We start from the raw sequence: 20084 nt of genomic DNA, 5'->3' as shown, positions 1-20084 counted from the left end.
TTTGTAGCTGTTTGAGTAAAGATTGCAAAATGTTAAAAATGTTATCTTTGAATGTTACATATGAATGCCAGACCGGTGGCATACCATTGTGGATGCAGTTCGTTTCAAAGTGCTACAATAGTTCAGTTTAAAACATTGTATCTGATCTATTTTACTGCTACTGGTAATATTAATAACAATATTATTTATCTTCCAGTTGCTCCCATTTCCATCCAGTGTTTCCATCTTTTCCTGTGCTCTGCATCTTCCTCCATTGCACCAAATCACCTGCATATCCTCACTCCCCATATTCATGAACCTCCTCTGGGCTTCCTCTTTTCCTTTTACCTGGCCACTCTATCTGCAGCATCCTTCTCCCATTATACCCAGCATCTACCCTTTGCACATGTTCAAATGTCTAATGTACTCATTCCTAATCATATCCATCCTCTTCATTCCCAACAAAAATCTTCAACGCTGCCTCCTCCAGCTCTACCTGTCTGTCTTTTTGTCAGTGCCTCCGCCTCCAAACCATGCAACTTAGCTGGTCTCATTACCATCATGTAAACCTTCCCTTCCACTCCTGCTGGTACCCTTCTGTAGCAAATCACTCCTGACACTTGTCTCCATCCACTCCACCTTGCCTGCACTCTATTCTACCCTCTCCTTTACTTTGAGGAATTAACCCCAAGCACTTAAACACATCCACCTTTGCCACCTCTACTCCTTGCCTCTCATTCATGCACATTCCACTTTTCTGCATACCTCCACCTCCCCAGTCTTTCATCAACCTGCTCCCTACTCCCCTCACTTCAGATCAAAATGTCGTCCACTGACATCATAGTCCACAGAGTCTCCTGCTTGATCTCGTCCGTCAACCTGTGGTGATCGACAACACTAAAACAAATCATAAGAATGTTATCTAATAGAGCACTGCAACAGACAATGCAAAGGCCAAGTGCTCAGTTTCACATGCAGTAAATCCAGAGGGGCTTAAGGTGCTCGGGCCCTGGAGACAAAAGAAAGTGTCTCCCTCTGTGCTTTGTGCTACAGCAAGCTTGTTTCCTTTTAGCAAAATGTCCTGAGTAAATTTGAGTTTGAGAAATTATGTCACATTATCTCTTTGATTGACGTCCTGTGGGAAAGTACAAAAACAACAGTTTGAAAATATAGATGCACAAAAAAATGTCCCCTACGTATAAAGGCTTTTAAGCTAGTGATGGGGAAAATGAGGCTTCATGAAACTTCATGATGCATTTTCTTTCTTTTCTACAAGTCCAATAGATGGAGCTCTTGGTTTAAAGAAAAAGGCTCAATGGATGGCAATTCAGGCTGCTTTCAACCTTGTGTTGAACAGAAAAAACAATCTAGTGGACTTCATATAGCTTTAGGACATCTGTTTTGCCCATCACTACTTTAAGCTGAAACATCATGTGCAGTATGTAGTGCATCTCTCACTTGTCCTTGTAAATGTGTGGGGGACTGTTTGGGATAAAGTCTAAACGAGTGAGTTAGTTGGTGTGCAAAAGCAACATTTTTATTCTACAGGTACATTTTACATTTTGCATTATGTCACTGGTCTAAACAGTAAAAATAAGCTTTGTATGACATCAACAAGGTAGAGCCACCTCTCCTCGAGTCATGCAAACAAATGAACCCAAAAATAAAAAAGCGACACAAGCAAGTCACTCGTATCTGTTCCCTCTTCCACACGCACACACAAACACACTTCAATCATCCTGCTAGAAGCAACACTCTCATCTCTGTTGATCATCGTTAATTATTCAAATTAATTCCTAATCACTGAAAAGGGAGGATAGACAAACACTCATTTCCATAGATATTTGCCTCAACTTTTTTTTTCACCGACCATTAACCAAGTGATGAATTGGGGCATGATGTTTATTTATTTATTGAATGCTTTTCATTTCCAATGTTGCGTTGTAAGTGTCAAACGCATTCTAATGCGCATTCCTTTTATTTTTCATTAACATTCATTAAAACATCTGGCTCACTTGAATGAGCCATCTGCACGTGCTTTGCAATAACACAAAGCATGAATGCTAATCCTTAAATTGTCCGTTCAGTGCGTTTCCTAAAGCCACACCCGGTCGCATATGCTTCTAGACTGTGACGTCGCCTATAGCAGAGGATGAGCTCAATGTCTATGTGTTGAACCGAGTGTTTGTCCTAAATATGCACATATATTTTGAGACTCCCTTTCTTGAAGCTTGTTTATTGTGTGCTGTTTTCCAAAATGTGAGCAGATGATTTCCATCTCATTTCTTATTAATGTAATTTCACCATTATTTAATCATATTGCTTACAGACACATGTTAGAAAGTCAGCTGAAAAAGCAATTAAAAATCCAATTTGGAATCTGTTTTGAGATAACTTTATGCCTTTTGACGCTGCTAAAGAGTTTGCTTGGTGAAAGGAAGTATTCGTTATTATTATTATTATGAATTCATAACGCAATAATGTTACATAGAAGCATATGAGTACTGGCCCATTTAGCATTTCGGTCAACCAATGATCTCATTTAAACACGCAACTCACTGATACCCAATGAATCATATAATTTAGTAGTTTTAATAAAACATTTCATGTAACCCATACATGTTGAACCATACAGAGTATCACTGATCCGTTGACCTAGCTAATCCAGGACAAACATAATACAGAAGCCATTGCATTTATCTCGATGTATCCTACTAACAGAGGCGTACTGTCGTCCTCATCTGTCTACACGTGTAGCCTATACTTCCTGTTGTGTAAGGCTACACGTGTCTCAGTCCTATTCTGCAGAGCCGGGGTCATTGTATTATCCAGATTGCAATCACATGTGAGTAATATTGTGTGTATATAATACTTTACATTTGTGATGTGAGTAACGGTTGTCTGAAAAGCCTGACGGAGATCTTTGTAAGATCAAAATGTTACCTTATTAAATGTATTGGGAGCCAAACACACAGCATGTGTTGTTTTTTTCTGTTTCTCTCAACACAACAGCTGTGTGGGTGCGTTTTACTTGTTTGTCAGTACAGAGATTGTATTTCGTTATTATTTTCATGGTCAACGGACTATATTTATATAGGGACCCCTTATCAGACAAAGCACTTTACAATTTGACTCTCATTGATATACACATTCATGGTGGTGGAGCTGCAATGCAAGCTGGTCTGCCCATCAGGAGCACATGAGGTGCAGTGTCTTGTTATAGGAAACTTTGACAGGCGGACAACAGGAGCTGGGGATCGAACCGAAAATGTTGTTATTAAAGGATACATAATATGATCATTTTCAGGTTCACTTGTGAACTACTTGAACATATTAACATGCTTTAAAACACATTTTTCTCGTACTATCTGCCTGCATATTACTGTATTCACCCTCTGTCTGAAACACTTTGTTTAAGAGCCTGGCTCTTTAAGACCACCTCCTGAAAAAGCCCAGTCTGCTCTGATTGGTCACCATTTCCAGGTCTTACACACTTCCACTCTCTTTGTCTCTGCACCATCGTTGCACCCAGGGAATGACTGTAACTGCGCTCAAGCAGCACTTTCTACCTATATATAGTAGAGTTGTGACATCACGACAGTACGAAACGGTTAGTTTCAAGACAGTTTCTGAATAGGGGCTGTGTACATTTCTTTTTAAGCATTTTGATACTTTACTTTGATATAACACATTGACCTGCTTTATAATCAAAAGAGACATGGAAATCTCACTTTTTACAATATGGGACCTTCAAAGGACTCCTGTAGCTAGAGGTAGATCCACAGCCGCCCCTTAATGGGGACGAGATCAGGTTTTAATTAAAGCTATAAATTCAATTTCTGTGGGTACAGTAGCCCGATTGACACATTTTTTTTACTGTTCATGTTTTGAAACATAAGCGTTCAGTTGTAGAGGGAAGGGGTAGAGAAAGGGAGGGAGCCCAGGAGCCTGGCTAAACAGCAGCCTCATGCAGCGATAATCTACAAGCATTTCAAAAAACAGATGGGCTGAACTACCTGCAGTCCTTTTCAAGCTTAACCATCATTGTCAGCTCCCTTTTAGCGTGCGTTTACTCATGTTGTTCCTTATGGGCTTGCAGAAAAAAGGTTATTTACATGATGGGGAACCACGCTTGTTAACACATCGCCATGTGGTCTTCTGTGTGTTGTGTTAAAAAAACAAAAAAACAACAACAACAAAAACAACTATATATCCTTTTATTATTCTATTACACAATGTTTGCATTTTGAGCCTCATACATAGTTAGAGAGTGAGATAAGCTCAAGTGGGCTGAGCATCCTTGCCTGCTGCAACCTGTACTGTACAACCTGTTGCACATTTGGGCAGTGCACATGTACATTAAAAGCATCCTCTTACTCAATGCAGTCACATCCATCTTTCTTTTGAATTTAAATTCAGAGTACCGAGATCTCTGCTGCCTAAAATCATGCAGCATTATATGCATATACACTGATCTATAAGAAAACTATAAATACCACTGAAATCTAATCAAATTATAATAAATGTGTTGGTTAGATCCCTTATACTCCATTATATCACAGATACTGCAGGAAGCATGACCCTCTGGCCTAACTGCCCGCTTACAGGCAGAGACGGATTAATGCCTTTCCTTGCCTTGCCTTGCCTAGGTTGCAGCCTATGGGCTCCAGAAAAAACTTGCTTCCTGTTGGAGCCCTTAGAAACATTAAAAAAATAAGTCACTGTTTGGATAGATATGGGGCACGTTTACCCAATCAGCTAACATCATGTGGATGGGTAGAAAGTATAGCGGCAAAATGTGATAGTTGACCACGAAAAAGAAAAGCACAACACCTGAAAGAACAGCGGGACCAAGATCTACTAAAGAAAATGCTTAACTTGACAGGATTTTTCAAGGTTCCGGAATGTTATTCTGTTCTAGCAGGTTGTTTTTTTGCGTGATTAATAATGTGGGGGGCTCAAGCAAACAGTAGCCTAGGGGCCCCTGAGCACCTTAATCTGCCCCTGCTTACAGGGGCTTCTGTTTCTATACAGCAGAATGTGCATGTATATTCATGAACTCAGGATGTGATGTTGTGTTGATGTTCCACCTCTTGTTTAGATGTCACAGTAAACCAAGTAGCCTCCAGTTCAACAGACACTGTTTTACTAATTTAAATATTCAAAGATTGTATGAAAAATATGACTATAAGATCGCTAAATGTATTTTTTGGAGTTCATATAATTCTCCATCATCAACATTACAGGAACATTTTAGAAAAAACAACAAACTAATGTATGCTCTCGATTTAATCATTTGTGTGCAGGGATTACTTCATTTGTGCTCTCAATTTGATATCGTTTTTGACGTGATACAGCCTCTTTCAAGGTCTGTCTCTCGCTGCCTAAACAAGTACCTTTTGCCTCTGCACAAAGAAAGATGTAAGTATGTATGTTTTTTTTTTTTTTTTCAAAACTACAACATAATGACAAAAGCAATAATTTGTGTGACTTGAGTTGATGGAGGCACACAAACACGGACCTCTCACAAGACCTCTCCCTAAACCAAGAAATACCTTTCACATATTTTAAGTATGGCCTTTTTTTATTTTGCTTTAGAATTTTAGTCTGGAATACATTTGATTAATACATGTAAAAGATTATGTTAACATATCACTGAATAATCTGTTTATTACATGCATCATTCGAATACCTGTAGCCATCACACAGAAGCAGGAAGCAAATCAAAATCATACTGGGCATTTTTACACATGTGGCACAGCTGAGGCAACTTTCATTAATTACAATTATTCATTTTAAAATAGGATTGGTCACGATCTAATAGTCATACTTTTCAGAAAATACATGTTGTCTTCAGGTGATTGTGAAAAGCTTGGAATAAATCACTTTGATATAATACATTTTTTTTTTCAGTTCTTACATGTGTGTCTGTCTGTCAGTAGACAGATTTTGTCACAGTGATACAGCCTTGCAAGATACAGTCACACAATTGTACATGTGTGTAATTGTAATCAAAATGAAGGCCAAGTTTAAAGATTGGTTCGGCCCAAGAAAGGAAGTAGAGGGGTAGGAAGTAGGGAAGGGGCCACTGTCCTACCACATAATACTGGCCCAAATCATCATCAATCGTATGCACTAGGCTAGCAATTGTCATTGAAATGAATAAGCGCCATTTTGTGATCAGGAACTAACTATACATCCATGTGTGCCTGTCATTCATGAGAGTTTGCTTCACGTGTATTCCAGAACTGGGCTCACTAGCTGATCATAAACAAGTTAGTTTAACTTCTGTTTTTAGCTTTTGAAACAGGTCTCCAGATGCTTAAGGCAGCCGCTGGTTGTTAAGTCCTAGGCCACACAGTTGAAATAAAAAAGCTTTTATTTCATATCTGCATCTATGCACAATAAGTAAGACCATTCTAAGGTAAAACAATTCCTGACAATAAGTTGGACATTCTTATTAGGAAACAGTTACAGCCCACCACTTGACCTGAGGTGAGGTAAGCTCATTTATCCAAGTTGCAGCAGGTAATGAAAAAGGACAATGAAAGGTTCTGGCCTGATGTGCCTGTGTCTGTCAGAAGAAAAGGACTACTAAAATAATCCTTACATGTAATCACTTTCTTACTGTTAAGCCAATTTCTTTCCTTTTTTCCCCTTTAAGGGTGTGGCGTTCATTCATTACATTTTGTAATATATTATGTTCTCCATTGGTTAGAAACAGAGAAAGCTTTTGCACACTGTATTAATAGCACCCATTAAATTTAATGAAGCAACGTTTCGATCTCACAGAGATCTTCGTCAGGCTTTGTCAGGCAAACAATGAATATCAGCACAAAGAGCTTTCCCCGCCCCACTGGGGTGTGCTCCTATTGTGTCTCCTTTCGATCAGTGATCACACTGGTCCCGTTTTATTGCTTGTAGTATAAGCATGCTATATATAGTGAGATATTGCAGCTGTTTGCAGTAAGCAACTTGACATGGCCATCCTGCACAGGTGACTCTTGAATCCAGTGTGTCAAACATACTCCGAAATGGCTTTCACTGTGTGCTGCTTTGTCTTCTAATAACATTACCCTCACAGCTTTGTGCCCACGGAATAGAGATTCATCTTATCAGTATAAAACACCAACAAGCACATAACTGCACTTACCGGAGTTAGGGTCCACGGAGAAATATGGTTGCCCCTCCAGTATGCTGTAGACTAGTTTAGCACTGTTCCCGTACACTGGATCATCTGCGTCTGAAGCTGTTACCCGGGTAACTGGGGTACCTGTGGTGCAGAAAGACAGAATTTGGAACCGTGACTCTAAAGGCAACCATCTCTACATAGCTTTTCCAATGGAGATGAGACTATTTAAACCTACGTGTACCTATGTGAGGTTGATTTGTTCAAAAATAAAGTTCCATCAGTATCAGACATGCTTAACATTTGCATCACATTTCCGGTGGTGTGACCCTGAAATGTCAGCAGTGTGCATGACATCTGAGCAATTATTTTATCTGCTTATTTTTAATTTAGTACATAAGAGAAATGACTGGGATAGGAAGGGCAGCTGAACCTTGTGATTTACTTTAAATATCTAATATTTCAGTGGAACCTTGATATGGAAAAATATTGAAACCCCGCTGCTGACCAATCAGCATAGATCGACATGATAATAGGATGTAATGAGCACTTTTACACACATGCCCAGTCAGAAACACAGCCTCTGATTCATTGACGGACAGACTTGCCCCTTTACATCATGAGATATCTTGGCCTCCATAGGCTTCAACCATGAAAGCCTTCCAATTTGAAGATGGCAGCATTCCAGAAAAGTTCTAAAAACGTAAATAGAGTACTTTGATGTTGTATAAGACAACACCAATAGTGAAACTGATTAACACACAAACTCATAATCTAAACATCCACAGTGTTGGAGATAGGTGGAGGGAAAGCGAAAATGGTTATTTACACATTATCACAATATTATGTATGATATGTAATATTAACACAACATGAATTATTATTCTTTTTAAAATCGCGTTTTTTGCCAATATTGACATATAACAACACCCCTAATACCAGTGTTGAATTTAGTACAACCCATTTAATAATAAAAACCTATCACGCATAAATATTTTTAAATTGTGTATGTTTTTTTAAATGCAACAATAACCTTCACAATATCCTTCAAATTGAATTAGAAATTCTGCGATATATAGAATAGTGCATCCCCAACATTGCTGCCTCTTCTATCTTTAACTGAGCAATATGCCAGTAAGCAAATAAACTGAGCACAGATGGCAGCTCTGGGAAAGAGAGAAAGAATATTTATCTGGTGTGAGATAAATTTAAAAGACACTCCTTAACTCTTCCTCAAATGTTAAATGTTGCACTATCCTCACGTCAGCAGATTTAAGAACTATACCCACCACAATGAAATAATAAACACATTCAGTATCATCTGAACTTAAAAAAAAAGGCATGCACACCCAAAACAAACTATTCGTTATTGTGCCACTCCATGTCTTTAACTCGTTTACAGTTCTGGTGTCAAAGTGTCAATTACTTGCGGCAAATGTGACATGACTTTAGATGAAGTGTGTTATAATGGGTGGCCTAACTGAGCAAACCAGTCATGTCAGAGTTGATTTGTCATTTAGCCTCTTGTGGTGATAGCTTCCGCTTCATTATGTTAGCTGGTGTGCAAATCAACATGACAGTGATGGATATGTGACATACGTATTGTAACATAGCAGTGAAGGTAACCAAATCGACTGTAGAGGAACAAGTTATACTTTCACAACTATTGGTCTTGAAGAACTGCAGACCTCTTACATATACACTAACAGGCATTACATCACATGATAAAACATTGCTGACATATATCAACAAAATAAATGAAAGATAATCAAGTCACCTAAAACAGAAAGTAAAAACTTTACATTGTGAGAAGAAGTTGCCCACATGTACAACCTTTAACACTAGAGTAATTAGTCATAACCTTCACACCAACGATAATACATGAAGCAGTGACGAGGTCGTTTACCAAACTAGCTCTCTGAGGTTTGCAAGAAATGCATGCAAATACAATATACCAACACTGCCGGTAGTTTTTGTCAATTAGATTAGTGACAATTAAATCCACCATTTACAGCTCCATTAAAAGGTATCAGGGAAAAATGCACTGAAAAACTAAATATAATGAGACTATTAACACAATTCAACTAATTTATTTTAATCCACAATGGCCTAGCTCCTTGTCTGTGTGTTTGTGTGTGTGTGTGTATGTGTGTGTGCGTGTGCGTGTGCGTGTGCGTGTGTGTGTGTGTGTGTGTGTGTGCGTGAGAAAAAGAAACTGACATGCTGACAGTGAGCAACACGCTGGCAGGGAGCTACAGATGGTATGGTAATTGTTTCTGTGAAAGATGTTTAGAGGTGTTCTGACAACAAAGGTAGACGTCCCTCGTCGCAGACTGCACAGGTCCTGCCACAGGCACCTAAGTCTGTCCACTGCACATGAAAAGGCTTGTAGGAAAGACCGTCACCAAGTTTTGGCTCCAACATTGCAATGCAGAGGCTTCAGTCATGAATTATAACACAGAAAAAAAAATGCCAGATGCAATGGAAACACAATTCCTCCACACAGTGTGCAACCCACAAATCAGACATCTGTATTCTGTTTGTTTAATATCTCTTGCTGCCTCTGTGCACTGGAACCACCCTGATGCAGTGGAATCATTTCCACGTCTTTTATGCTTTATAATAAAAACGATGTGTACGCAACAGTTGCACCTGCCAAGAGTTCAGTACATTCACTTACTGAGGGAGAAATTTGAAGTTTCCTGAATCAGAAAAATGTACACGTTTAAAGGTCCCACAATGTAGAAATTGAGATTTAGATTTTTTTTATTTTAAAGCAGTTGAGGTGTTTTATAAATACTATGAAGTATCAAAACACTCAGTCAAGAGAGAAATGCTTACAACATAAACCATGCCTTTAAACAAGCCGTCTGGACTTTATGTCAGCTGTGATGTGTTTGTGACACATGACTATATATAGTTAGAAAGTGCTGCTACAGTGATGTTGCAGGCGTTTCCCGGATACAATGACAGTGGTGTTAACATTTCAAAAATAAAAACATGTAAAAAAAAAGTTGGAACTTGAAAATGAGCATAATATTTATTTGAAAAAAGAGGCAAATACAGTACATACTTTATCCCCAAGGCAAACCATTCCAGTCCATGAGCCTTTTTTATAAATAGGACTACACCAAAGATGTTTTTAAGTTATCTCGCTCTTTATAATGTCAGCTACATTGATTAATAGTTACCGTCGCATTTGTGGTCTTGTAACAGCAAAACAAAGCAAAAGCCACCTTTGCACTCTAGCTGGAGTTGCAGTTTTACTGTTGCAACCCAATTATTTCACAGTGAGAGAGACTCAAGTGGTCCTCTGAGACAGAGGCGTTTGAGTAATTCATAGTCTTGTGATGATGACCCATGCTTTTGTGTTGCCAAAGCTTACCTTGTAAACTTCATACTGCTTGTTACACCGCATGCCTTTTGCAGTGTTAAGATCACATCAGATGAGATCAATGAGCTCTCTTTCTTCCTGTGTTTCTGTTTACTGCGATAGTACTCGCAAAAAAAGAAAAAAACAGCACATTCTAACTTGATGTTAAATGTTGATAGACTTTGAGTTTTCTTTACTTGAACCTAATAAACTGCCAATCAGATAGCTTTCTCCCAATTTTCATGGAATAAACTGTGAGCATAATATTCCAATGCATTAACTGTAGTCGCCATAAGCTGTGAAAGTGTTGCTGTCTTCACACAACATAGGATAACACCTCAGTATGAGGTTTTAAATATCTAAAACACCCTGATTTGGAGCTTTCCCAGCAAATGTGACTGCACTACTGCACCCATACTCATCGGCTCACTCTCTTAGAGCAAATATGTATGTTAAATGTACTGTCTGCCTTAGAACCTTGGGTGATCAAGCTTTTGAATCCGCAGCTCCTAAATTATGGAACCCTCTGCCCGCACTCTTATGGTCTGCAGTCTCTGTGGACTTTTTTAAAAGTCAGATAAAGACATATCCGTTTAGATAGGTATTTAGTTGACCTGTATGCACTATGTCAACTAATTGTGTTTTCCTCCAATGTATTGTGTTTTTCGGGGGTTTGGCATGTATATTGTTTTATGACCGTGTAAAGTGCTGTGTGACTTCGTCCTGTGAAAAGCGCTTTATAAATAATTTGGTTACTTATGTGATAAATGAGTACATACAATATCAATTCAAATGACTTGACAGAATGTTAATATGGAAAGGAAACATCCCACAGATGTGTACAATAATCCAAATTAGTGTGCTCATGCAGGAGCGAAATTATATCCTTTGTGCCGTGGTGTTTGCCAATTGTCAAATGAACAAAATGAGAGACAGCTAAGGAAATTGCACCTCCTTTTTTCCAGAGATACAGAGCCTTATCTGCCTTAAAGTTAAATTACTACTACTACAGAAGGCAAGGCAGCCATCTACACATACCTAATTATGGATAGTACCTTTGTAACTCTAAAAGGTGTGTGACTATTGCAGACTGGATTTATACATTCAGTTACACTATGGATTGAAGTGGGGGAAGTTGAGGGTAGGGAAAAAAAAATCTTCATAAAAACAGTGGAACCACTGAAGCATGAAATAGCTCCCTCTTTCTTTCCCTCCCATAGGGGTAAAATGCTCCTCACCGCCCCTGATAAAAAAGGGGGGATTAGGAAAGCCAGTGTTTTGGTCCTGTTTCAAATCAGTGCAGATTAGCTCGTCCTTCCCCTTGATAATGCTCAGAATTTTCTGGGACACTGCAGAAATGGATGCAGCTGTAGGCCAAGTAATGGGCACAGGAATGCAATTGCAGGAGGGATATTGTCACTGGCTTTTATTTGAAGCCTGTGGCATTGTGGCGATTACAAAAATAGCAACACAACACCTATAAACTTCCAAGGGTGAAAAAATCTGGATACCGGTGCACATAGGAATTAGGAATGTAAAAAGCCTCCAATGGAACATGTTCAACCAGAATGCAAGTGATCTACTGTAAACTCAACTACTCTGGCATCATTATTGACCTAAAAAGTGTTACTTACACACCACTCTTGGTCAAACCAGTTAGGGATGTGGAAGTAGATGCAATCATGCCATTTCTCATCAAAAATGAATTGTTCTTGCTTTTCTCCTGCTGTTGAGCAAATGCCCAGACACTGAAAGATTACAACCCTTTCCTGGGGACGCAAATCTCCCTCTATTGGTCTGGGTAGTACCCCACAGGGTGACACGCATTAGTCATGTGTTAAAATACAGCTTGCACTTATGTTTGTTTTTCCATGCTAAGAGTAATCTCGTTAATCCTGTCCTTAAATTAACCATTAATTTAAACACATAACATTTTCAAAGGATGTATATGAGGCATTTCCAGCTGTTATTTTTTGATTGAAGGGCCTTTGGTCTCTTAAAGAAACCCTAGAATAAAGACATGGGGGTCGAGCCTCCTGTTTTATCAACCAACACAAATAATAGGGCACACGCTTCCTATTTACTCTGTACACTGGCTCAGTGATGGGAAATCAATAGGAATCTTCCTTGAACCAGGGAGGGGATAAATTGGGGTAAGCAGCCCGATGTGACACACAATGGCTGTGGAAGAACATTGCAGCTTATTTCTGTAACACATTATCCCACAACACAGCTTCATCTGTATAGGCTGCTTATTCCCCAAGAAGTATTGCAAGCATAATGAAAGAGTGGAAGGTCGTAAAGATGTAACTCTGAGCGATCATGAGAAGCCCGTTTGCCAGCGCTTACTGTACACTGCAGGGTGGCAAGAAAAAGGAAATGAATTTGAAAATGAAACACTATACTTGTCTTCATGAACAATTATGAACAAGCATGATTAAGGGTCTACTCACAGCAGTGGCATGCACAGACTTTCTGAAGAGCACATATAATGCATCCTCGCCATTGAAGATGACACGCATTTTGGCTTCCAAGAGGGCACTTTAGCACACGTTTTGGCTTCCAACAGGGCAATTTAATACGCATTTGGCTCCCAGGGGGCCATGAGGGGGGCCCCACCTGAGCAAGAGCTTTGACAGCGGTCCTGAGAAAAATAATCTATATCTGTTCGCCGCAACGGAAATTTAAAAACTCAGAAGGGTAATGACGTATAAGCACAAAGCATTCCTGCTGAGGCCCAAATCATTTCAAGTAATGTGAGTTCAATCAGGCCTTGGATCATGCTAAAGCATGGATCATCTGGGCCAACTGTGAGTGCACAGAAAATATTCTGCAAAGATACAGCCAGCTTTGAGATAATCTTATAAAAAAACACCCCATTACACAAAACTATTACAAAGTCTTCATTATAATGTTTATATACACTTTGGTTTTATTTTACAGTTGATCTAACAAGAGCATGAGCTGCTTTTTACATCCATTGCCCAGAATTCACAGTCAGCATGCCTAGTGCAAAACAGCTAACCACATCACAGGGAAGTACTCTCCACTTCAGTACTAGCATACCTATGTTCTCTCAAAAGAATATGTCGTTACAGTGCATTTACTATTGCCGGAGTGCTACACTTCTTCTCCATTTCCCAACGTCCAACAAGCATGGCAGCTGTGCTACATCTCAGCTCTGCTCAGCTTGGACCAGCTCAGAAGCGTGAAGGGTAGAAGACAGGGGGCATTCATATGTATGCAGGCACCGAGCCATAGAGAAGGGATATCACTGAGGCATGGGGAGAGCTGTGGGCTGCATGAGGCGTGGGGCTAACAGTGCCCCGCTGTGAGCCCTACCGGGGTAAAACAATACTGTTTATGTCTGACTGGCTTCACACCGCGGGGGTTGAAAGACAGAGGGAAAAACACAGGGAGGAATAGGCAGAGGGGAAGTACCATGCATGACAGCACATCATTCTTAGTGGCTTATTGCAATAGTATGGTATGCACAAATATAAGATATGAGAAGGACATTTTAGGTTACATACCAAATCCTTTTAGTAGCCATAATGAAGATCTAAACTCTTAGTCAACACTAGGGTTGAGCAGATAAAATGGTAAAATGCTGCTGATCAGATACTCTATGGCTAGATTAGAAAAACAAAACAAAACACTTTAACTGGTATTATGTAATGTCAGCTCTTTGCTAAAAGCAAGTGACTTGTTCAAAATGACTCATTGAGGAGACCTTTTTAGAAAGTTGCATGTTCTCAGAAATGTTTTTCCCCCAAATGTCCGATGTAAAGCTATGACTTGACTTTAGACATAGATATCTCCACAGTGACTGAACGGATTTTTACCATTCATTGCAATTGCATTTGAATGTCCTTATCCCTTGGCTCCTTTTCTATTCAAACTACAAAGATGAACCTTATCAAACTCTCACAATATTAGTTTATATCAAGAGACATGCAGTCTGGCTTACCGGATGTACAGTGATGGGATAAAGCCACGCCAGATGTCAGGCCCCCTTCTGCTATCTCCTCTATCTTGCAATGTCACCAGTACGGCAAACGGGGCTTAGTGCGGCCCAAGATGATTGATTGGTTTAAAGAAATACAAACCACCAAGATTATATCTTTTTTTCATGCTGGTAGTAACCATAGTGGGTGTAACCAGACCAAACTTCATACTTGCTGTGGAGATAGGTCTGGCAATATAAACATTGGGACCCTTCAGTTTGTTAATTGCTACAATAGGTATTCTAAATGTATTTTTTTTAAAATGATCAAATATCTTTATATTTGTATGTTTTAGCGGCTGTTTAACAAAAACATTTCCAATAAGCCCTAGACCTTCAATGGCTAACATCACGGACCCAACAAAAAAGGTGAGTCTGTCGGTAAACCACAGCAGTTAGCAGAGAGATCATGTTTTTACACAAAAGAATACAGCAAGAAAAAAAAAATGAAATACGTTGGTGAATTTAATGGTTGGCACGCTGTTTTGTTGTTGTTGGAGCTGTAGTTTTTGCTGTGCTCATGGGCAGCATATATATATATATATATATTCATGCCAGTTTAAATGGAAAAGACAGAAGTTACAAAATAAATATTGACATGGTATTAGGCAATCCCTTTTAATGTTCCAAGCTTTGTCTGAGAGAATAGGTCAGTCCTGATCCCCAATATATTAAACATTAGACAATCTATAAATAGTTTGATGCTCTGGTGTTATCATCTTTTCTTTAATGTCACATGGTTGCCCAGATGTCTTTTGATGTCACAAAAGTCTGTGAGGCTGTGTTGGCCCTATACCAAATATTTCAAAATCTGTTTTACGTAAGCTGTCTGAAAGGCAGAAAAGAGTAATGCGCCTCTAACTGGCATTATAATGTTTCATGCACTCACATGAATTTGTATTGAAAAAAAATCTTCTTGGCTGTGAAATTACATGATTAAATGTGAAAATGCTGTCTATTATCCAGAAAGTGCAAACCTCAGAATGTATTTATCTGCCAATTAGACAATTGTTCAAAAAAAGCCATGTACTAAATGATGTTAACTGCATGCATACTACAGCTGCTCCCTTGCCATTCAGTATTAGAGAGTCTGTTTGTTGGTCAGTAAATATTTGTCTGGCCTAATAGTCCCTTTTCTTACAACAGCACAGTGCAAACTAATGTAATGAACCCAAGCATAGTGGAAATGTAATAATGCATCCCATGGCAATGACTGTTTAAATGAGTCCAGCCTTCACTTAGCCACCGCTCACCCACTTTTCTAGGTCAGAATGATGGCGTGCCAAATCCTTTTTCTAAAATGGCTGGTCTGTGGGGCTGGACTGTCCCTTGATAGCGCCATTTCGGTGACAGGAAAGTGATTATGTATTGATCACGATCACATAGACACTGGTGTTGCTCTCTCTCCTTTCTGTGGGCAGAGAGGATAATAGCTCATGATCAGACAGGGCGACTGACAGGCCATCTCTCCAGGCAGTGCCGCCAGCACTATTTTTGGACAGTACCACCAATTTGATTGAAATGGGTGCGCACGGATGGGGAATAACTCAAGAATTAAGAGGCGATTAGCTTTGTGAGGCAGAGTATTGTCAAATACAAAGTGTAGTGCTGTGCTGTAGTGTGGCAGGCCAAAGCTCTTGATAACACAGAAACGGTTGTAACAAGGTGGAGAAAACAAGCGTGTCGAGGCATCCTTTCATCCATCCATCCCCGTCCGTCTATTCTCTCAGAGGAGAGGATGACATACTTGGAGCACCGCCAGTTGATTTTTCTACAGTAGTCAAAGCCAGTTTTAGATTCCTGGGTTGCAGATGGGCATTTATGGCATCATTAAAGAGGGGCATTTAGGGAAACCCTTAAACAAATAATCATGCTCATAAACAATTGGCATGTGAGAACCTTTTCTAATTTTCCGATGCAGCCTCAAACCTCCCACCCCTTCATTTGTCACCATTTGCACCAACACTCACATGATGTATAGCTCAGGATGTGGCTAAAAGTGGTGGCTCTCCATGCTGTTTTTATATATATATATACATGAAGATGAAAGTATTTTTGGATTACATGGAGGCACAACGAATAATTGTAAGGCAGGAAATAAAAACATGGTCTCTTTCAGCCCATTAGTCTTTATAACAGGACTAATGCATACTCATGCTGAAGTGCGTATTTCAGCAGGGCTGCAGGAAGCAGCTAAGGAACAGGACAAATGAATAAGGAACACCCTGCAGAGGCTGAAAAGATCAGGAAATATGTGTTTGTATCAGGCTGTAACACACTTTTCAAAATTGGCCAAACACAACATGGGCCAGAAGAGGGCTTAAAACAGGAAAACATATCTTGACAATAAGATATGGTTGTCAGCATCCAAGACATTGTTCCCAAGAGCCAATGATAGATAAGGGACGCTGCACTTTTGAAGAGTAAGGGGACCGTCACACTTAAGCACTTACATTATCATTGTTGTAGCACAATTACTAGTCTTTTAGAAGACATACAGGGAGCTGTCACAGAGAAACTGGGGACAGTAGTGTGTGTATGTGTGTGTGTGTGTGTGTGTGTGTGTGTGTGTGTGTGTGTGTGTGTGTGTGTGTTTGTGTGCTTCTCTATGTTTGTGTCTGTCTGGACAATATGTGTCTGTGTGTGTTCATGACATCCCTATTTCAAGGAGTCGGCTACTGAGTCCGCTGCCTTGACAAGCCGTTTACAGGAGTAGCAGTAACAAAATAATTAAGAGGGTCCTTTGTTCTCCACTGACATATACCACCATTTTAAAGGCTTGTGTCATTGATTCACTTTAATTAGTTCATAGGAAATGTGTGCAACGCGCAGATAGAGTTCAGGACTGGAATTCGAGGAGGGAAATTGGGCACTTCACATGTTTAATTGCTCCCAAGGCATTCACAGTGGTGAGGTAATAACAAAGAATAAGGCAAAGTATATTGTCTAATGAACAACTTTATCATGGGTAAATGAACAAAATGTTGCTTAATTTGAGAACTCTGCCACAGGGGCAAGAGTGTTTAATGTGAATAATGTTCCCTTAATACTAAAAAAAAAAGAGGGAAAAAAGACAAAAAAAAGTTTCAGCATAATGCAGAACTGTGGTAGGAAATTAACTTGCGGGTAATATTTTTGCCACACTACATCAGCACCAGCTCCTGAGAGTGGTAAACCAGAGATCAAAGTTATTACTTAATACCAGAAATGAATTACTTATGTAAACACAGTTGCCAAAATGCCCTTAACGAGGCGTGTAGCCCAGTACTGTTCCAGCTGAGCTGCTCAGCGGCCAACAGTAGACAACTCCCAGTGTGCATGTGTGCTTGGATATTTCTGTACGCAGAGCCACTGTGCATCGTGGAATAACACAACTAGACTAAAATAATGAAATGTCCCATTTTTAAATATATAGGCCTACTTTCATACGTGAACAAGGAGGGAATTACATTACCTTTATCTATCTGATGCATTTATCCAAAGTGACTTACAATAAGTGCATTCAACCATGAAGACAAAATACATTTCAACAAATGGGCCAACCTGCTTTAATTTATGCATTTTAGAATATGAGAATATTAGAGAAATGTGTTTTTCATCTATTTATTTTTATTTTAATAAATATTTCATGGGCAAAGATGCAGTGCCAGACAGTGTAGACTGTATAAAAAAATGGATGAAGCATACCCGTCGAGGTCCATTCTCTCAACTTGATCCAATCGTACTTGCCTACAACAGTCTCCATCTTGTCAGACTTTGACTAATTTCCTATTACCAAAAAAGGGTGATGATGTGACGTTGGTGGAGGGAGATGCATTCATCTGGCTAATGTATACCTCTGAGGAGAAGTGAGAGCCAGCGGCTAGCTGTCACTCAAGAGGCCCCTAATTATTTTATAATAATATAACTGTAATTAATATTTTCGTACCAGGCCTTAAATGGGTTTAATTATGCTGTGAAAACGGCCTGTTTAACATGAGGGTCAATGAGAAACTGCTCTGTTGTGCAAACTACTCTTAGTGGACACTCAGAGAACTGCAGTTATTGGCACTTGGGTGGGGTCTTGTTCTGAACAGGTGAGTTTTCAGTTAGCAACATAAGCACTGTAGGGTTTCTTCTGTCCTGATGTCAGTGGGGAGCTCTTTCCACCACTGTGGAGCCAGGGCAGCAAAAACTGGAAATTAGTAGTTAGGAATTCCTATTTGAGTATCATTGTTCAACTACAAACTGTGTAGCTTGCCTGATGAACTATTGAGCTCAAGCTTCAAATTGGCAGAGAACGTTGTCAGTTGAAATCATCCATCAGCGGGGGAAAAATAACAAAATATATCTCAACCAGCTTCATATGACAGACAGCACTGTGCAGACAGGGGAGAAGCCTTTCCCATTCAAGATGGGGGAAGAACACTACTACATTATTGGAAATCAAGAAAGAGATATTTTGGTAACACTTTACAATATTGATGCACCAATATGCATCCACTAATAACCAATGCACAGATCATCATGAGTGAATGTATAACTCATGAAGAACTTAGCGATACATTAATGCTTACCACATCAGGAACTAATAAAGAGTCTAATTGATTAACAGACTGAGTCATATTGGAATGGCTATTACTTAAATCTGCCATCATGAATTAATTTCCTATCAACATCTAATGTTAATTCATGCTGTCAGTTATACCACAACTGGTCAGAGCCATTTCAACTTGCCGTCTGCGAGCAGGGTGCTACTGTAGCATACCAGATGAACTGGCACATCTGTTTATTACCTAACCTTGTTGTTCATGAGGCAGGGGTATTCCTGGTTAAGGATTCAGGCACTGAGAACATGCAGTATTTTAGTGGACAATTTACAATGAATTAATATTTATGTGAGTGATGATTAATTTAATGAAACAGATGCTGATCATAACTTCACTTTTAGACACTAACAAAAACAATAAAAGTTAGTACAGTCAACAATTCACAATAAAACTATGCGTTAGAAGCTTATATCCCACAGTTATTACTTGAGAACTAATTAAAAGTGTTGCACATACCAGTTCAATTTTCCATAAAAAACTAGGAGAAAATAGGAAAATTGCATCCAATTATTTAAACATACTTTATAAAATTGACATCTATTTAATTGTCTTTGAAGTTACTATCTATAAAACAATGGTGATTGTGAGTGTATCTGTGGCGACATACCCTCTGTGGCGACGTTCCACTCGCCTAATGGTTATGCTGCATTCACTTGTACTTGGAAGTCGAGAAGTTCCAACTTCTGAGTCAGGCTTGTAGTAAGGACAAAGGGGTAATAGGAACATGTGTGTGTATGAGTTTAAGAGGGTAACATATAGGGGACGGACCGGAAGTAGAAAGGTGAATGTGTTTCAATAAAGTTTACAAATTGACCAAAAAAAAAAAGGTCAACAAACATAGCGGCCGTGAATGTGACCAAGATCAAGGGCTCTGAAAGAACACACTTGCCTTTAATTACATCTTACCATCAAAGAGACCACTAGAAACAAGGTATCTTAATCCTTATGGAGTACAACTCTAAATTATATTTTTTGCATTTGTCAGATCAATACAATTCTTCCGATTTT

At 39.3% G+C, this 20084-nt stretch overlaps 1 protein-coding gene across 1 annotated transcript in view; it reads right to left on the bottom strand.

Moving 5' to 3' along the window:
• The window catches only part of cdh8 (cadherin 8), a gene marked incomplete at both ends in the record, with an annotated part of 107384 nt that overhangs the window by 27703 nt on the left and 59597 nt on the right, over positions 1-20084 (bottom strand). Inside the window, one exon of the mRNA XM_083915280.1 lies at positions 7133-7252. Coding sequence (XP_083771406.1) covers positions 7133-7252 — 120 coding nt within the window. The remainder of the gene's footprint in view (positions 1-7132; positions 7253-20084) is intronic.

This window comes from Echiichthys vipera, assembly GCF_963691815.1.
Source record: "Echiichthys vipera genome assembly, chromosome: 1".
Taxonomy (NCBI): Eukaryota; Metazoa; Chordata; class Actinopteri; order Perciformes; family Trachinidae; genus Echiichthys; species Echiichthys vipera.
Note: the sequence above shows the minus strand (reverse complement) of the source record. Positions and strands in the feature narration are given on the sequence as shown.